This window comes from Pelophylax lessonae, assembly GCF_965119305.1.
Source record: "Pelophylax lessonae genome assembly, chromosome: 11".
NCBI classification, from domain to species: domain Eukaryota; kingdom Metazoa; phylum Chordata; class Amphibia; order Anura; family Ranidae; genus Pelophylax; species Pelophylax lessonae.
Window position 1 is genome coordinate 71252115 of NC_138778.1, and position 19374 is coordinate 71271488.

General features: G+C 45.1%; 1 protein-coding gene across 1 annotated transcript in view; it reads right to left on the bottom strand.

Annotated features, from left to right (window-relative positions):
• Positions 1-2227: 2227 nt before the first annotated feature.
• Positions 2228-19374, bottom strand: part of GPR179 (G protein-coupled receptor 179) — a 279308-nt gene continuing 262161 nt past the window's right edge. Inside the window, exon 11 of the mRNA XM_082271241.1 lies at positions 2228-4918. Coding sequence (XP_082127367.1) covers positions 2594-4918 — 2325 coding nt within the window. The 3' untranslated portion in view covers positions 2228-2593. The remainder of the gene's footprint in view (positions 4919-19374) is intronic.

The following is a 19374-nucleotide window of genomic DNA, read 5'->3' on the forward strand; positions in this document are numbered from 1 at the left end:
GCACTTTTTTTGGCTTCAGCATCTTATTAAATAGGGTTGCACTGAGAGTGGGACTATTCACTTAATTTGATTTGCCTTTTTACTCCATTTATTATATTTGTGTTTTTTAAACTAAATTGGATTAAGCACCATTGCACCTTATGCAATGCATAAGTGCTAAACCTTAGTTTTAGCACTATTGCACTTTATGTTATGATTTCTGATGAAATGATGTTATTTTCTCTGTGGAATTGAGACTAGCACGATTGCACTATATGGGTATTATTTATACTTAGTAAACATCCTTACACACACCCACGTTGGATATTTACACCATTGCAAGCGCTGTTTTTTCGGCATATTTTATCTTTATAGAAGCTGCAAACACATTTATTACCAATTTAGTTCCATGCGCGGGTGTAATAATCCTTTAACCTGCCTTGTGTATTAGCCTGCCCCCACTCTGGATGAAGGAGCATGGGGGCACAGCAGGCAGAAGCATTGTCAGTCTGGGGGGGGGGGGGGTAGTGTTAGATGTACTAGCAGTTTTAGATATACTAACAAATTAAAGCCAAACTATAACTCGCAATGCAATTACAGCAACAGTTTGACAAGATTAAATAAAAGCTGATCATTGTAAGCATCGCTGTCAGTGGCAAATGGTTTGTCTCTGCATTCTAAACTGATACATTTGTAGGAGAGGTTGTTCTGTCGAAAAACCACAGACTACTGCCCCGTACACACGTGCAGATTATCTGCAGACTTTTGTCTGCAGATTTACCTTTTCTATGTAGTGCAAGGGCCTGCCGGATTGCATACAAATTGAAAGTGTTTAGGTTTGACCTCATATTATATGGTTTTGGTAAGTCTGCAGACAAAAGTCTGCAGATAATCTGCACGTGTGTATGGGGCATTAAGCCTCGTACACGCGCACCGATTGTTGGCCGTAAATTTTCGGCCAACGTCCGATCGGCTTGTTAGTATGATGCTTCCGACAACCGACTGCGACTTTTCGGCCGAACAAAATCTGGTGTGCATGCTATAAAATTTTTGTTGGCCGTCAGCCGAACGGCCGATTGTTCCTCAGTCAGTACAGATTTCGGCAGACAAAAATGTGGTGATTAAGACTGGGCATGCTCAGAGAAGAAAAAACACACGAAAAGTAGACCAGCACATGACATCACTTCTGCAGTTGGTTGTTGTTGGCCGACAAAATTCGTGTGCAGTCTAGAGCACATTTCAACCAACACAACAACACTGGACAAAAGACGGCCGATCGGTCGGCCAACAATCGGTGCGTGTGTACGAGGCTTTACTGGCCAGATTACCAGGAAAATAAAAGAAAGAAAGCCTGGAAAAGAAAACAAATGCAGTCATCACGTTTAGGAATTGATAAGCTGCAATACAGTATATCTAATGTTTGCTTTGTTAGAGTTTGAGAATAAGAATCTGTTTGCAACTTAGGAAAGAATATCTCTACTTCCAAAGATTTAATAACTGCTGTAACTGCTTTAAAAAAATAAAAATAAAAGAGCTACACACATTTATAAAGCACAGAAACATGTTTACCTGTGCATTGCACTTTGCTGGCTTTGAAAGTCTAAAGCCAACAGAGTGCACTAAAATGAATAAGGGAGCCTGGTCACATGACTGGTTCTCCTCCAATCACAGAGTTCTCTCTGCTGTGTCAAGCAGAAAAAAACCCATCAAGTTCTAAAGGCTCAATACCGTGACCTGCATTTTATGATTGGCCAGCAAAAAAGAGTATTACATTTTATTGTGGGGTACTGTATAACAGAGAGCAGATAGCGATATCCACTCTCCAACATACAATAAATAGGCCTCTAAATCTGGCCATCCCCTATACAATCGGATTATGCAATCTCTTTTAGATTTACTAAAACTTTGTAGTATGAGTATAATTATAAAAAAAAAATCTATTACATTTGCATCAAATCAGGCAGGTCCTTGAACTACATAGTTGATGGAAGATCTAAAGTAGATTGTTCAATCAAATTGTATAGTGTAAGGTAGGCTTTAGAGTCACAAAATGGGTCATGCTTGCACCATAAACTAATTCTCTGTTGCAGAGAAAAACAAAAAAACAATTAATGCACCTGATATTTGAAGTTGTGCTGCAACTTTTGTGCAACAGCCACAATACAAGTATAACAAGGGATGGGGGTAGCTGGAAAGGCTGGTGCTTAGTGGGAATGAGACTTTAAAACATATCACGTGTGCTGGGGGGTCTACCTCCATAAAGTAGCTGTAAATAGTGCTCACATGAATGACATTTTCTAGGACACTTCCTTTATATGTGTGGAAGCAATAGTCTTGTGTATTGAATATTACAGATTTCATTCATACACAATATGTAAACCATGGGGACAGCAAAGAAAGAGAGTGCTTATTTATCAGATTTGGAAACAAAGGATCCTATTTACCATTGATCTTTGTTTTTATCACAGAAGAGTGAAGTCAATGTGAAGAGAATTTAAAGTAAGCTTTAAAACCCTGTGATGATATATTTTCTTCATTATTAGTCATTAACGTTCACCCTGTTTAACCAGTTTGTTTCTTCTTCCCAATGGTATTGAAGGTCTCATCAAAAGACTTAAACTTTTCTGGCTTTGACCTGGGTATCTTTCATATCTAGAGGTTCTGTCTGCACTTCCCATGGGCACATCTCTGCCAATTTGTTTAAGTTTTCAACCCCTGAGGCCTCCATGTTATGCCTATTTGCATTCTGTGTTGGTTTAGAGCTACTTTCCTTTTCGTCCACACACCTCTTGGTTTTCTCAACAAGAGAATGGTGACAACGCCTATTATCATGCTTTGTTGTCGTTTCTGAGGTGTACAGACCACCCTCACTCTTGCTTATGATTTTAGTTAGTGGTCGAGTATCTTCACTTGTCCAGCTGCACAAAGAATCCTGCTTACTTTGTGATTTGTACAATTGGCACCCAGACGAGTTTGCTGGGTTAGATGACTCCAATGTTGTGGTCTCTTCTGCCCCCTTAGTAGGCTCCCAGCTGTGACTCTGAGACTGACTCATGGTGGCTGGAGTTCCTTCAGAGTCCAAACTCTCCCAAGGACAGATCTCGCCTCTTCGAGATTCCAAATCCAAGCTGTCAGAAGTTTTGGACTGAATGTGGCATGTGTCAAATGTCTTGCTCTGTGATTGGCTAAGAGTGCCAGGGGAGCCTCCAGACTCCTCACTCTCCCAGGGGCACACTGCATCTCTCTGTCTGCCTAGTGCTTCAAGTTTCATAGCTAAGTTACGTCCACCCAGGCTTCTTGTTTCCATTACTTCTACTTCACCTGTTTCCCATGGACAAATCTCTTTTCTTTTATCAACACTTGCCCATACATTATCATTTTCACTCTTCTTTCCATCTGCTGGAGGACTTTGAAAGGATAGGCAACTCCCTGACTGACTTAGAGGACCACCTGGGCCTTCGCTGTCTGTGCTTTCCCATGGACATATTTCACTTCTTCTGCTCTCCACACTGTTTGACTTGAAAGGAACTTTTTTAATACCTTCCATGCTCTCCCAAGGGCATACTGCCTCCCTCAGGTCACTCATTTTCTCTAATCTGACTGGGGAAGTATGCTTGGAAGTTTTGGAAGTAGATTGTTTATCTTCATCTTCCTTTTTGTTAAATGTGTGCTGTTCTAACTGAGATGTACAAATTGGTGTTGTATTATCTGTTAAATTCAGTGAAGAAGGCTTTTGTTTCTTGTCCTCAATCAATTCAGTTTCTACCTCCCAAGGGCAAATCTTTTCAAGCAGCTGTTTTTTGGCATCCTCTGCTTCCTCCCCAGTAGATCTTTTTTCCTTGTTCTCTTTCCCCCCAGCTGTTCCTTTAAATGCTCTGACTGCTAGAACCAAACTTTTTAGTGTATTTTTATACGGCGGCCTTGTGAACTCTATGGACTCTGGTTTCTTTATTGTTGTACCTGTCATATCCAAACCTGTCCCTTTCGACACAAAGTTCTCTGTATTTTGTATAATTTCATGACTACCTGTGGGAGGTGGGGAGCCCCAAATTTCATTCCTTGGTTGCTCTGATTGCTGATTTACCTCATTTTGACTCATGGGCTCATCGCTGCTGCCCACACTATGGTGCTTTACTCCTATTTCCCCTATCTTTACACATGAGCCATGTTGCTTTCCTGATGTGTGAGAACTGTCTAGACTACTACATTTTGAAGGTGCATAACTAACATGTTTTTGAGACCGGTTTTCAGATGGCAATGGGAGCTCTTGCAGCTCCCAAGGACATACTACTGCTTTGTCAAAACTTCCCCCTAATAATAGGCTACGACTCCCCTCCCTTGACCTCTCTGTGGGAGTGTCTATTAGCGGGCCCTTTCCTCTTGAGCTTCCTATCATGCTGTGTGACTTCTGTAGAGTTCCAGCAGGTACAGCTAATGGTTTCTTATCTGCTAACAGGTTATGGGCACTAAGAGATTTACAGACCAGGGTGGCTTGATGAAGAGAATCTCCACAAGAGCGTAGAGACACATTCCTGGCAAGATTTCGTCTCATTAGAGAGTCACGCAAGGATGCATCTCGGGATGAACTCTCCAGACGTGGGGACGTAGCTCCAGTATCCTTGGACTCTTGCATGTGGTCATAAGTGCTATGTGACTTACGTAAAGATAGAACTCTCTGTCTTAATGACTCCTCGCGTAGTTTAATGCTTCCACTGTCCTGTAGCCTTCGCCTTTGCCCACTAGCTGAGCCAGGTGAACCCTCATGCTCCTCACGCCCACATTGCTTTGAAACCGAATCTGGGATCTCTGTGATTCTTCTAATAATAGAGCGTCCAAGTCCCCGGCGTGAACTGCGCTTCTTTTGCAGGTGAGGATTATTTAAGGTCATCTTCTTTGTTTTGTGGACTTCCAACTGTGCATAAAGCTTCTTCAGCTCATCCTATAGACAGAAATGTAAAAGGTGTTTAAGAAATATTACTATATACTGTGTATATAGATTTACTGTATATAACCGATGTATATAATATATATATATATATATATATATATATATATATATATATACACACACATACAGGTGCATTTAAAAAAAATAGAACAAAAAGTGAAACTCATATATTATATAGATTCATTACATACAGAGATATATTTCAAGCAATTCTTTCTTTTAATTTTGTTGATTATGGCTTACAGCTAGTGAAAACCCAAAATGTAGTATCTCAGAAAATTTGAATATTGTGAAAAAGTTCAATACTCTAGACTCATGGTTTAACACTGTAATCAGCTATTTAACTCAAAACACCTGTAGAGGTTTCCTGAGCCTTTAAATGGTCTCTCAGTCTGGTTCAGTACATTACACAATCATGGGGAAGACTGCTGATTTGACAGTTGTCCAGTAGACAGTCATTGACACCCTCCACAAGGAAGAAAAGTCACAAAAGGTCATTGCTAAAGCAGCTGGCTGTTCCCAGAGTGCTGTATCCAAGCGTAATAATAGAAAGTTGAGTGGAAAAAAAAAAAGTGTGGTAGAAAAAGGTGCACAAACAACAAGGATAACTACAGCCTTGAGAGGATTGTGAAGCAAAGGCCATTCAAGAATTTGGGGGATATTCACAAGGATGGACTACAGCTGGTGTCAGTGCTTCAAGAGCCACCACACACACACACAGATGTATCCAGGACATGGGCTACAATGTCGCATTCCCTGTTTCAAGCCACTCCTGAACCAGAGACAACATCAGAAGCATCTTACCTGGGCTAAGGAGAGAAACAACTGGACTTTTGCTCAGTGGCAGGGCCACTGATAGGGGGGATCACCGGTCCTCTTGTAGGGGACCGAGCACACAGGGGAGCCCACACAGGTAGGGGAATTAGTGATGAACAACATTTACATAAATCTTCCTCCAGCAGCTGAAAGCTGATTTTCCCCCCTCTCCCTGCTGCCTGCTTTTATCTGCTGAGAAAGAGACAGTTGTACCTCACTAATCCCCCTCCCTGTGTGCCCCCCCCCCCCCGCTCCCAGCACTAGCTCTAATGTTAGCTCTGCTCCTGAGATTGTTATCTCTGTAACTTTATTTCTCTTCCTGCAGTTCTTCCTATACTCCTTGTCCCAGCCTGCATATTTTTTTCATCTCTCTCCCCCATTGCTCTGTCTCCCTGACACAGTCAGAGCTGATCAGCTGCATTCCCATGGGGTGAATAATTTGCTGTTACACCGCTTCCATAGATGCCTGTTATCTTGTCCCAGTGCAGTTTAGTGTGCTTTATGTAGCTGGGCTTCCCACTCCTTATCCCCAGACTGCTTCATAACCTATGCAACTTTGCTTCTTGTCCCCTACACTGTCAGTTCCCTCTGCATCCATGTATCAACTCCTTCTGTTTACCCATTTACTAACTGATCTGGCAAAAGTAAATTCCATTTTTTATCTTATATCTACAGGTAAGCCTATAATAGGGCTTACATGTAGGTACAGTGAATATCTTTCTAAAAGCAGCAGCCGGTGATAGCACCGGCACATGTGCAATGCGCTCTCAATGGATGGCATACCATCCATTGAGAGAGCTGTGCTGTGACATGACACCTTTTGCACATGCGTGTGAGTTACATCATCATAGTTTGGCCAAACGACTAGAGCCCAAGAAACCAGACAGAAGACCAGACGAAGATGGAATCCCTCTTAGTAGTTACATCCCACCGCTGGAGAGATCTGTTTTTTAGGTTAGTAAAATATAATTAGAAGCTCATTCCCACAGGTACTCTGGATGTGTGAAGGAGGGGTTTGGGGTGGAGCCACCTGTCATTCTATGGGGATGCAGCACCTGTATGAACACAGCCGCAAGCCCTAATTGGATAGGTGTGCAGGTGAGTGGTCCCCAAATGCACACTGCCTGTGTTTGGGCTGTACACCTGCATCCCAACATCTGTCAAATTAGGACCTGCAGCTGTGTTCGTACAGCTCCAGGTGGCTCAAGCCACAAAAATGAACCACTGATTCACACTGTACAGACCACAGCACTCATGTGCATGAGCCCCAACACCTCCCCCACACAGAGATTAATTTATTAACCCAGTTTCATCTTTTAGATTTAGCAGGAATTCTGTGAGTTATGTTGTATTTGTGTCTGCTAATAACAATTTTATTGTATTTTTATTGAAATATAGCTTTAATGTTTTCTTAGGGGAGCCCTGCCAAGTAGTCTGTATGTGGCCCTGTGATTTCTATCAGCAGCCCTGCTCAGTGGTCCAAAGTCCTCTTTTCGAATGAAAGTAAATTTTGCAATTCATTTGGAAATCAAGGTCCCAGAGTCTGGAGAAAGAGTGGAGACGGACACATTCCAAGTTACATAGTTACATAGTTACATAGTTACATAGTTGGTGAGGTTGAATAAAGACAAAAGTCCATCCAGTTCAACCTGTGTAGATGTGTGTGGCTGTAATCATCTTGCATACCCCTGAATGTTCTGATCCTTGAGATGTACGTCTAAGAGTCTTTTGAAAGCCACCATACTACCCGCAGAAACCACCTCATGTGGTAGAGAATTCCACAATCTTGTAGCCCTAACAGTAAAGAACCCCCCACGTTGCCTGAGGTTAAAACGCTTCTCCTCTAATCGCATTGTATGCCCCCGAGTTCTCATGCAATCCCTTCGACTGAACAGCTTTTTTTCTAAGCCTAGATCCCCATTTAGATATTTAAAAATTGCTATCATGTCCCCCCTCAGGCGTCTCTTCTCCATAAATCAAGCGATTGCAGACGCTCCTCATAATCAAGGTCCTCCAATCCCCTAATTAGTTTAGTTGCCCTTCTCTGGACTCTCTCCAGCTCCAACACATCCCTTCTGAGGACTGGTGACCAGAACTGGACCGAATACTCCAGATGAGGTCGGACCAGAGTTTTATAAAGTGGAAGGATTATAGTCTTATCTCTGGAATACATCCCTTTCTTTATGCATGCTAATATTCTGCTAGCCTTGGCAGCTGCCGCTTGACATTGCATGCTGTTGCCTAGTCTATCATCAACCAAGACTCCCAGATCCTTCTCCATTTTTGATTCTCCCAAGGGTTCCCCTCCTAACGTGTATTGTGCTTTTATGTTTCTAGTCCCCAAGTGTAAAACCTTACATTTCTCCACGTTAAACCTCATTTGCCATGTCTTTGCCCACTCCTTTATTTTGTCCAGGTCATTCTGTAGGATATCTGCTTCATGCTGTGCTGTTATTGTCCTGCCTAATTTTGTGTCATCTGCAAAAACTGATATTGAACTACTGATCCCGTCCTCAATGCTGTTTATGAATAAATTGAACAAGGTTGGTCCTAGGACTGAGCCTTGGGGGACCCCTCTTACTACCTCAGACCAGTCTGAGTACGCGCTGTTTATTACCACCCTTTGGACACGCCCTTTTAGCCAGTTCCGTATCCAAGAGCAAACCCTGCTGTCGATACCTGCAGACCTTATTTTATAAATTAAGCGCTTGTGGGGAACTGTATCAAACGCCTTAGCAAAATCTAGGTACACCACATCCACTGGTCTGCCCCTATCTAGCTCACAGCTCACCTCCTCGTAGAATGTTAAAAGATTGGTTTGACAAGAACGCCCATTTGTAAACCCGTGCTGGTTACTACTGATGATGCTGTTGTCCTTAGCAAACTCTACGATATAGTCCCTTATCATCTCCTCCAGAAGTTTACATACTACTGATGTCAGACTGACAGGCCTATAATTTCCCGGTATATGCCTCTGACCCTTTTTGAATATCGGAATCACGTTAGCTTTCCTCCACTCCCCTGGTACATCTCCTGTCCTAATACTGTCCGCAAAGATCAGGAACAGTGGTCTGGATATAACCTTACTGAGTTCCTTGAGTACTCTCGGATGTACGCCATCCGGGCCTGGTGATTTGTTTGTGTTGAGTTTATCCAGCCTTTCCCTGATTTCACCCTCTGTTAGCCATAGTGGCAAGTCCTGTGTATTACTACTAACTATACAGTCATGGTCAGTGTACCCCTCCGATTCCTGTGTAAAGACTGATGAGAAAAAAGCATTCAGTATGGTTGCTTTTTCAGTGTCCTCTGTAACCATCCTCCCATCATTGTTAATTATGTGTGCAATATGCTCTGCCCTAGTTTTTTGCTGTTGATATACTTAAAGAATTTCTTTGGGTTTTTTTTGCTATCCTCCGCTATTTGTCTCTCAAAGTCTATTTTAGCCATCTTGATTTTGTGTTTACACTTCCTATTTGCCTCCTTGTATTGGTCGAAAGCCAATACTGTGCCCTCTGATTTATATTTCCTGAAGGCCAATTTTTTTCCCCTAATAAGTTTTTTAACGCTCCGGTTTAGCCAGCCAGGTTTGGCTTTGTCCCTTCTAAATTTATTTCCCATAGGAATGCACTGCAAGATGCCTTTGCTTAATATGTTCCTAAAGCATTCTCATTTTTCCTCTGTGGTCAGGGATCCCAGGGTTCGGTCCCAGTTTACCCTTTCCATCAACAAGTACAATTTTGGAAAGTTTGCCCTTCTGAAGTTAAGGGTTCTTATGTTCCCCACTTGCCTTGCTATATTGTTATTTACGCTAAATGTGATCATCCTGTGATCGCTAGAGCCCAGGTTGTCCTGGACTCCTACCTCCGAGATTAGGTCTGGGTCATTAGTGATCAATAGATCCAGGATTGTGTTTTCTCTGGTAGGGGAATCCACCAACTGTGACATGTAATTATCCTGTAAGGTTTCCGTGAATTGACGGCCCTTATGTGAGTGTGTAGTCCCCTCTCCCCAGTCAATGTCAGGATAATTGAAGTCCCCCAATATGATGACTGATCCTAGCTTTGCCACTTTACCCAAAAGTGCTAAAAATTCCAGCTCTACCTCCTCCTCTTGTTTAGGTGGCCTATAGCAAACCCCCACAATTACTTTTCCCTTTTCTCCTTCCCTATGGAGTTCTACCCACACGGATTCTAACTCCATACTCATCCCTTCCGTAATGTCACTCCTCTCTATCACCCTTACATTATTATTGATGTAGAGACATACCCCTCCCCCTCTTTTTCCTACCCTGTCCTTCCGGTACACTGAATACCCTTGGATATTTGCCAGCCAGTCATGTGAGGGGTCGAACCAAGTCTCCGTTATTCCCACTAGGTCTATGTCCTCCTCATGTACTAACATTTCCAACTCATCCATTTTATTAGCTAGGCTCCTGGCATTAGCATATACCCCTCTTAGTTTTACGGAAGTTAAATGTGATTGGTTATGTTTATTCCTGTTTGGTCTGCGGTTCTCCCGCACAGACCTACCAATAGACGTTGTGGACCTACTGTCGCTGCTGACCCTACAACTGCCTTCAGTCCTTTGCTCTCTCCTGACTGACTCTACTTCTGAGCCCTCCCCCCCGTCTCCTAGTTTAAAAGCTCCTCCAACTTGGTGGCCATCTTTCTCCCCAAAAGAGCTGTACCGCCCCCATTAAGGTGCAGCCCATCCTTACTAAAGAGCCGGTAGCCGACTGAGAAGTCAGCCCAGTTCTCCAGGAACCCAAACCCCTCCTTCCTACACCAGTTCCTCAGCCACTTGTTAAGTTCCCTAATCTCCTTCTGCCTCTCCTGTGTGGCTCGAGGTACAGGCAGTATTTCAGAGAAAACCACCTTGGAGGTCCTTTTCCTCAATCTATTACCTAAGTCCCTGAAATCGTTCTTAAGGATCCTCCACCTACCTTTAACTTTGTCATTAGTGCCCACATGCACCATGACCGCTGGGTCATCCCCAGCCCCGCACAACAATCTGTCTGCCAGATCTGCGATATGCCGAACGCGGGCGCCCGGTAAACAACATACTGTTCGGTTCACGAGATCTTTTTTACAGATTGCCCTCTCTGTCCTCTTGATAATTGAGTCCCCCACTACCACAACCTTTCTAACCTTTCCTGAGTTACCGCCCCCCTTCTTCCTGGAGCCGACCCCCCCCTGGCAGCTGGGGGAGGGCGCATGCTCCAGCACTGCCACCCCTTAGTTGATATCCCCCTCAACCTGCAACTCGGCAAACATGTTGGGGTCTATCAACTCAGGACTGGCCTCCCTGACACTCCTCCCCCTAACATTCCTAACAGTCACCCAGCTGCGTACCTCTGCTGCTTGCGTCTCCTCCATTCCTCCCTCCTCTATGCTGACCCCTGCCAGCGCCTGATGGGTAAAGTCCAAGCTCCTTTCCAGGTTGTAGATGCCACGCAGTCTTGTCACTGTGTTCTTTAGATCCACGATGTGGGCTTCCAGAGCAACAAGTTGCTCACATCTCGCACAGCAGTATTCGTCCTCGATTGGATCATCAAGGAACGCATACATGCCGCAAGAAGTGCACTGAGTGGCACCCCCAATCCTGTCGGACATTATTACCCACTACTCTATGGGGATAATGTTAACGATCTGCTCTTCCTTACCTACCCTACCTCTAACTTCCCTGGTACTAAACCTGGGGTACTCACCAGTCTCTAATAAACTAACCAGTCGCTAAGATACTTACCAGTCGCAAAGATAACACAGACGAAAAGATACTCACCAGTCGCAAAGATAGCACAGACGCAAAGATACTCACCAGTCGCAAAGATAGCACAGACGCAAAGATACTCACCAGTCGCAAAGATAGCACAGACGCAAAGATACTCACCAGTCGCAAAGATACTCACCAGTCGCAAAGAATCTCTCCCGCAAGATACTCACCAGTCGCAAGATACTCACCAGTCGCAAGATACTCACCAGTCGCAAAGATACTCACCAGTCGCAAAGATACTCACCAGTCGCAAAGATACTCACCAGTCGCAGATACTCACCAGTTGCAGATACTCACCAGTCGCAAATATACTCACCAGTCGCAAGATACTCACCAGTCGGTCAGTCGCAGAGCACCGTCGGTCAGTCGCAGAGCAGTCGGTCAGTCGCAGAGCAGTCTGTCAGTCGCAGAGCAGTCTGTCAGTCGCAGAGCAGTCTGTCAGTCGCTGAAAGTCGCAAGCAAGGTCAGTCAGTCACAGATCCCTAAGTGGTCAGTCAGTCACAGATCCCTATGGTCAGTCAGTCACAGGTCTGTTAGTCAGTCACAGATCCCTAAGTGGTCAGTCAGTCACAGGTCTGTTAGTCAGTCACAATCCCAAGCACCGTCACACGGAATAATGACCCAGCTGCAGAGATACTCACCAGTCGCCGCTGCTCCTCCTCCCCTGCTTCCGGGAACACTCGCCTCCTCAATACTGTGCGGTGTCCGTCCTCCACCGCCGTCCACTGCCGCAGCTTTCAGTCCCGGTCCTGCCGCTCTTTGTCCCGGTCCCGCAGCCGCTGCTTACCGTCCCGGTCCCGCCGCCGCCGCTCTCTGTCCTGGTCCCCTGCACCCGCGCCGGCTTCTAGTGACCTAGTGCGGCTCCCCCGCACGTGTCACCCGGCTCTCCTTCCAAGCTCTCCTCCACACAGCTCTCCTCGCAGCTGCTGCTGCTTGCTCCTCCCACACTGCTTCCGTGCACTTCCTGTTTCCACCTCCAAATCATCAACGCTGACCTCTCAGGTCTAGAGCCTGAGGTCCAGTGTGAAGGTCCCACAGTCAGTGATGATTTGGGGAGCCATGTCATCTGTTGATGTCCACTGTGTTTTTAATCAAATTCAAAGTCAGCGCAGCTCTCTGCCAGGAAATTCTAGAGCACTTCATGCTTCCCTTGGCTAACCAGCCTTATGGAGATGATGATTTCATTTTCCAGCAGGACTTAGCACCTGCTTACACTGCCAAAATTACCAATACCCGGTTTAATGATCATGGTATTACTGTGCTTGATTGGCCAGAAATCTCACCTGACCTAAATCCCATAGAGAATCTGTGGGGTATTGTCAAGAGGAAGATGAGAGAAACATGACCCAACAATGCAGATGAGCTGAAGGCCACTATCAAAGCCACCTGGGCTTCTATAACACTGCTGCAGTAAAGATGGGCAGAACAACCCCCTGTTCAGTTGGCAGCAGAACTCCCGAACAGGGGAAAAGTTCTACCCCAAACTGCAAACTCCATTGAAGTTTATGGTAGCCGAACATGAGAAATCAAAAGTCCCCATTTTGAAGGCGTACAGTATATGCAAGTAATTGGCCATAAAAAGAGTATGGGGGTCTGGGTACTGGTTAATTTTAATGAAGCTTAAAGTGACACAAAAAAATGAAAAATTCCATTAAATATAGTGCCTGGGGGATCCCCTTAGTCTTCCTGTAAAGTAGCATCTGTAGCATTTATAGAACATGCTGCAGGAAAAATTAAATTTCTAAAGAAAATGAAACGAATCAAATCACATTTGAATTGACTCGCGGTTGCAATTGCTGGCACCCGGCTATTAAAAAAAAAAAATAACAGAAAAACGGCATGGGGTCCCTCCAAAAGTACATACCAGACCCTTATCCTTATCCGCATCCTGACAGGCCAGGAAAGGGGGGGGGGGGTCGAGTGAGTACTTCCCCCCCTGAACCATACTAGGCCATATGCCCTCAACATAGGGGGGTGGGTGCTTTTGGTTCAGGGGGCACAAGGGGGCACCAGATCCCGGACCCACCCTATGAGAATGGGCATGGGGTACATTGTACCCCTACGCATTCACCAAAAAAAGTGTCAATGGGGAATAGTCAAGAACCTGTCTACTGTTTTTATTTCTTTTTGACACTTTTTTTGGTGAATGGGTAGGTGTTCCCCATACTCATTCCCATGGGGGGGGGGGGGGTCAGGATCTGGGGGATTCTTCCAGATTCTGATAACCTCCCTGCCCACAGACCTCCACAACCACAGCCCTGGGTTGTGGGGAAGAGACTCTTATCTCCATCAACATGGGAAAAAGGTTCTTTGGGGTGCTTTGCAGAGCCTCCGTGCCCCAAAGCACCCACCCCCCATGTTGAGGGCATGTGGCCTGGTATGGTTCAGGCAGAGGGGGCACTCGCTTATCCCCCCCCTTTCCTTGTCTGCCAGACTGCATCATGCTTGGATAAGTGTCAGGTATGGATTTTTGGGAGGACATCACATTGTTTTTTTTTTTTTTCACTTTTTTATTGCCGGCAATGTTTTTTTTAATTTTTATTAACCCTCCTAGCGGTATTCCCAAGTGTGGCTCGGGGTTAAATTTCAGTGCCAAAAGCGGTAACCCCGAGCCACACCCGGGGTACCGCTAGGAAGATCGCTGGATCCTGGTAGAGGGGTTACTTACCTTGTCACCGGGATCCAGCGATGTATCCCGGCGGTGTGTGGCCTCGGATCTTCCTCCGAAGTGAGTTCGCAGGGGGATGGAACCGGCGGCAAATTCAAATGTAAAACACACCATACACACTGATACAATTCAAAATAAAATAAATTCACATTAGTTTGCCCCCCAGTGCCCTTTCCTGCAGTTTTACTGTACGAAAGAATCATGCCGCCAGGGAGGTTAAGCTGCCATTGACAGCTGTTGACTCATCAGTTGTTAAGGACGTCGTGGCTGGCTTCCCAGCCCTGCACCTTAACAACCAGCAATTTACTGTGCCCTGATTGGGCAAAGCTTTGCCCAATCAAGGCTTAGAATCCACTGTGCAGCACAGTGCATTGCAGGGGTTTGGCGGGGCACCAAACGCCCTTAAAACTTTTGCTCAGCCCGAACTGTTTGTCAAACTCTACTCAGCAGTGCCACAGGCAGATTGCCTCCATGCCACACAGCATTGATGCAGTAATTAATGCAAAAGAAGCCTCGACTAAGTATTGAGTGCATAGTATACTCTACATGGACATACTTTTCAATAAACAAACATTTCTGTATTAAAAATCCTTTTCTTTACTGGTCTTATGTAAAGTTCTAATTTTCTGCGATACTGAATTTTGGCTTTTTTACATAGTAGGTGAGGTTGAATAAAGACAATAGTCCATCCAGTTCAACCTGTGTAGGTGTGGGTGGCTGTAATCATCTCACATATCCCTGAATGTTCTGATCCTTGAGATGTACGTCTAAGAGTTTTTTGAAAGCCACCATACTTCCCGCAGAAACCACCTCTTGTGGTAGAGAATTCCACAATCTTGTAGCCCTAACAGTAAAGAACCCCCCACGTTGCCTGAGGTTAAAACACTTCTCCTCTAATCGCATTGTATGCCCTCGAGTCTTCATGCAATCCATTCGACTGAATAGCTGTTTTTCTATGCCGAGATCACCATTGAGATATTTATAAATTGCTATCATGTCCCCTCTCAGGAGTCTCTTCTCCAGGGAGAATAAATCAAGCGATTGCAGACGCTCTTCATAATTAAGGTCCTCCAATCCCCTAATCAGTTTAGTTACCCTTCTCTGGACTCTCTCCAGCTCCAACACATCCCTCCTGAGGACTGGCGACCAGAACTGGACAGAATACTCCAGATGTGGTCGGACCAGAGTTTTATAAAGTGGAAGGATTATAGTGTTATCTCTGGAATACATCCCTTTCTTTATGCATGCTAATATTCTGCCAGCTTTGGCAGCTGCCGCTTGACATTGTATGCTATTGCCTAGTCTATCATCTACCAAGACTCCCAGATCTTTCTCCATTTTTGATTCCCCCAAGGGTTCCCCCCCTAACGTGTATTGTGCTTTTATGTTTTTAGTCCCCAAGTGCAAAACCTTACACTTCTCCACATTAAACCTCATTTGCCATGTCCTTGCCCACTCTGTTATTTTGTCCAGGTCATTCTGTAGGATATCTGCTTCATGCTGTGCAGTTATTGCCCTGCCCAATTTTGTGTCATCTGCAAAAACTGATATCGAACTACTGATCCCAACCTCAATGCTGTTTATGAATAAATTGAATAAGGTTGGTCCCAGGACTGAGCCTTGGGGGACCCCGCTTACCACCTCAGACCAGTCTGAGTATGCGCTGTTTATTACCACCCTTTGGACACGCCCTTTTAGCCAGTTCCGTATCCAAGAGCAAACCCTGCGGTCGATACCTGCAGACCTTATTTTATAAATTAAGCGCTTGTGGGGAACTGTATCAAACGCCTTCGCGAAATCCAGGTACACCACATCTACTGGTCTGCCCCTATCTAGCTCACAGCTCACCTCCTCGTAGAATGTTAAGAGATTGGTTTGACAAGAACGCCCATTTATAAACCCGTGCTGATTACTGCTGATGATGTTGTTATCCTTAGCAAACTCTACGATATAGTCCCTTATCCAGAAGTTTACATACTATCGATGTCAAACTGACAGGCCTATAATTTCCCGGGATATGCCTCTGCCCCTTTTTGAATATCGGTATCACGTTAGCTTTCCTCCAATCCCCTGGTACATTTCCTGTCATAATACTGTCAGCAAAGATCAGGAACAGTGGTACATCCGAGAGTTCCTTGAGTACTCTCGGATGTACGCCATCCGGGCCTGGTGATTTGTTTGTGTTAATTTTATCCAGGACCAGGAGACAGATTAGTCTCCTGGTCTCTTAGAAGTCAATAGGTGTGCACAACTTTTGGGACGTTCAACAGGAATTGCCCTGCTAAAAGTCAAATAATGAATTGCCAAAGCCATCATTGGGCAAAGTCTTGAATCTAAACTCTGCTCAGATGCAAGACTTTGGGCAGTGATGGTATTGACCTAAACTGCAGTCCACACACTATAAATGTCTGTTTTCCCAGCAGTCCTTTGTCCCTCACTATTGCTAAACTCACAACACACTAACAAATTATTGAGGTGCCGTTTGGTCTGCCAAAGCATCACAGATTACAGTGCACCCATGCACCACAGTTTACAGTGCATCTAAGCACCACAGTTTACAGTGCACTCAACAGGATTTCCCCTCATTTAGATCTTCCAATAGCTTTAGCTAAAAGTAGGGAATAAGCCCCACATTATCAGTATGATGTCTGGCAGGCCTACAGGGAGAGTCAGAAGTTCCGGTGCAGATATGAGGGGGTGAGCAAAGCAGTGATCAAGGTGCATCAACTGCAAGCAATTAGGGGCTTTGGGGTTGAGAAGAAGAGTAAAGGGAACTTAGAAGTAAGGGACATCAGGCAGAGAAAACTAACTGGTAGTGATGTTTCCACAGCCACAACATACAGCTAAGTTGGCTTTAATGATTTGGAGAGGGAATGGTGGTGAGGTCTCTGATTATACCTGGGTGCCCTATAGAGCAGCTGAAGAAAGTGAATGAGAAGTACCACCCCAACTAGGCTTGACGTCATCCAGGGGCAGCTCGCTGAGAAGGATCAGGAGCTCTCTTTCACTGGAAGGCACAGAGTAGGGGCAAGCGTAGGCTGTAACCTTGCTTTGACTCTGTTGGCCCCACCCTACTAGTTGTAGCATTAAGCTGGCAAGTTTGCCTGTCCCAGCAGTTAAAACAAAAAAAAGAAAAAATGCACCTCCAGTTACTATCATAACCAGTGCCTAAATGCCAGTTTGCCCAATTTTTTGACTTTACAACTCCACTGCTTTTCCAACTTGTGCCCCCTTTCGGGAATTTGCGGTCTCTGCTGTACCACACTGGCATGTTCCTGGTCTCCATTTCTTTGTCCATAAAGGCCATCCCTGCCCTTCACCATCATGTGAAAGGCCCACATGTTCAGCAGCAAGGGGTTCAGAAAGTATGGGCAGAATTGCTTTGTATCATTGATAGCCCTCTGGATTACTCTGCTGGCAGTAAAGAAGGATGCAGGACAGGGCACACAGCTACAGCTTGTAAAACTGCACCATGTAGTAACAGCTGGTTGTGACAGCGCCGGAGCTGTCCCCTCCATCTCCTTGTACTCCTCCTTTTCAATGCCCTCTGCCCTAGATCATCCTCTGAACCATCAGTCTCATTTAAGCATTCAAGAGACCTTACAATGGCTCAGGCAAACAAGTGGCAGTGGCAAATGCAGAGATTATTTCAGCTTAGTAGGGGCAGGCCCAGAGGGGGTTAGCCGTGTGGTAACTTGTTCCAGAAATGGTGGCGTATGACAATGGTGCTAACTTATATTCTGGTCTCCAGCAGGTAAAATCAACACATGTGCCTTGCCTGGCACCTGTCCTTAATCTGGTGGTACAGTAGTGCAGCAGGCCAAAAGAATCTGTAGCCATTTAAGATTGCCCTACCCTGCCAGTGTTTAGCTGGGTGGAATTCAGCAGGAATTCCATCTGCCCATAAAATACCTGATCTGTGACAGTGGAACTCGACCTTAGTCATGCAGCAGTGACTGCACATGCAGCATATGACCTTTAACAAGTACCTGTGTGGGTATGGCACAATAATAATTGTATGAAAACCGGGGCTTTCCTTTCTCACACCAGTGGCTGCTAATACAGGCACATAATTTGTATTTTCACCGTTTGGGAACGCAAGAAGAATGGTGAGTAGTGACAATGCATGCATCAGCGACGCTGTAACCGCCACGTTCCTGCTGGAGTGCACACTGTGTGGCATTGGGGACAGAGCGCTTTAGACAGGGCAGCAAGTGGAAAGTGGAAGGACTTCCTAGCAACTTTCTTGCATCTCAGAGCTCTCTCTATCAAGACACCAATCCTGTGAAATCACAGCAGGCCCAGGGGGAGCATTATCATTGTTGTTTGAGCATTAAGACTAAAGATGACATGGGGCAATCTTCAATGGGGGTTTTCTTTGCCTCCCAAAGCTTGGGAGTAGCCCATGGCTGGGCAAGGTAGCTCAGAACAATGTCCCATAAGCCAGTGGTTCTCAACTCTGGTCCTCGGGGGCCCACTAACAGGCCAGATTTTAAGTATTACCTTGGGGGAGATGCAGACTAGAATACTACAATCACTGAGCAGCAAATGAGATCACCTGTGATGTAACTTAGTTAACTTGCAAACCTGGCCTGTTAGTGGCCCCCCGAGGACTGGAGTTGAGGACCACTGCCATAGGCTACGAGGACTGTGTTCCTCCACCTCCACTAATTAGCAATGCTTGGGCTTCCTCATGCTCTAGAACCTGCAAAAGAACTCAAGGCTTTGTGGCATCAAAGTGAGAGACCAATACTGGCTGGCCACCCCTTCTAAATCCACATTACAAGGGGAAAAGTGCAGAGCTTATCCTGACCTCGCAGAGGATGAAACATCTGTTAGCTGGCAAGATAACGCCTCATGAACAAGGTGTCTGTTGGGCTCCTATCTGTGACATTTGAAGCAGAGATGGGAGTGGCTGCCTGAGAGATGCTTTTAACCGCTTGCTGAACACCTCTTTTAGGAGTATTGCGGCAAAGCAGCTCTCCTGTGCTGGATCATTCATCTAGTACATGATCCATGTATAAAATTGGTTGAAAAAAAGGGAGAATTCCAAACACTCGCCCAGCGCTTACTGTTGTGAGGGATATGACATACAGTTGAATATTAAAATCCTACGTAAACCTCATAAAATTTCCTGATAGCAGCTACTGTAGTAATAAAAACAGTCTGTAAAGAAATGTAATAAATACTA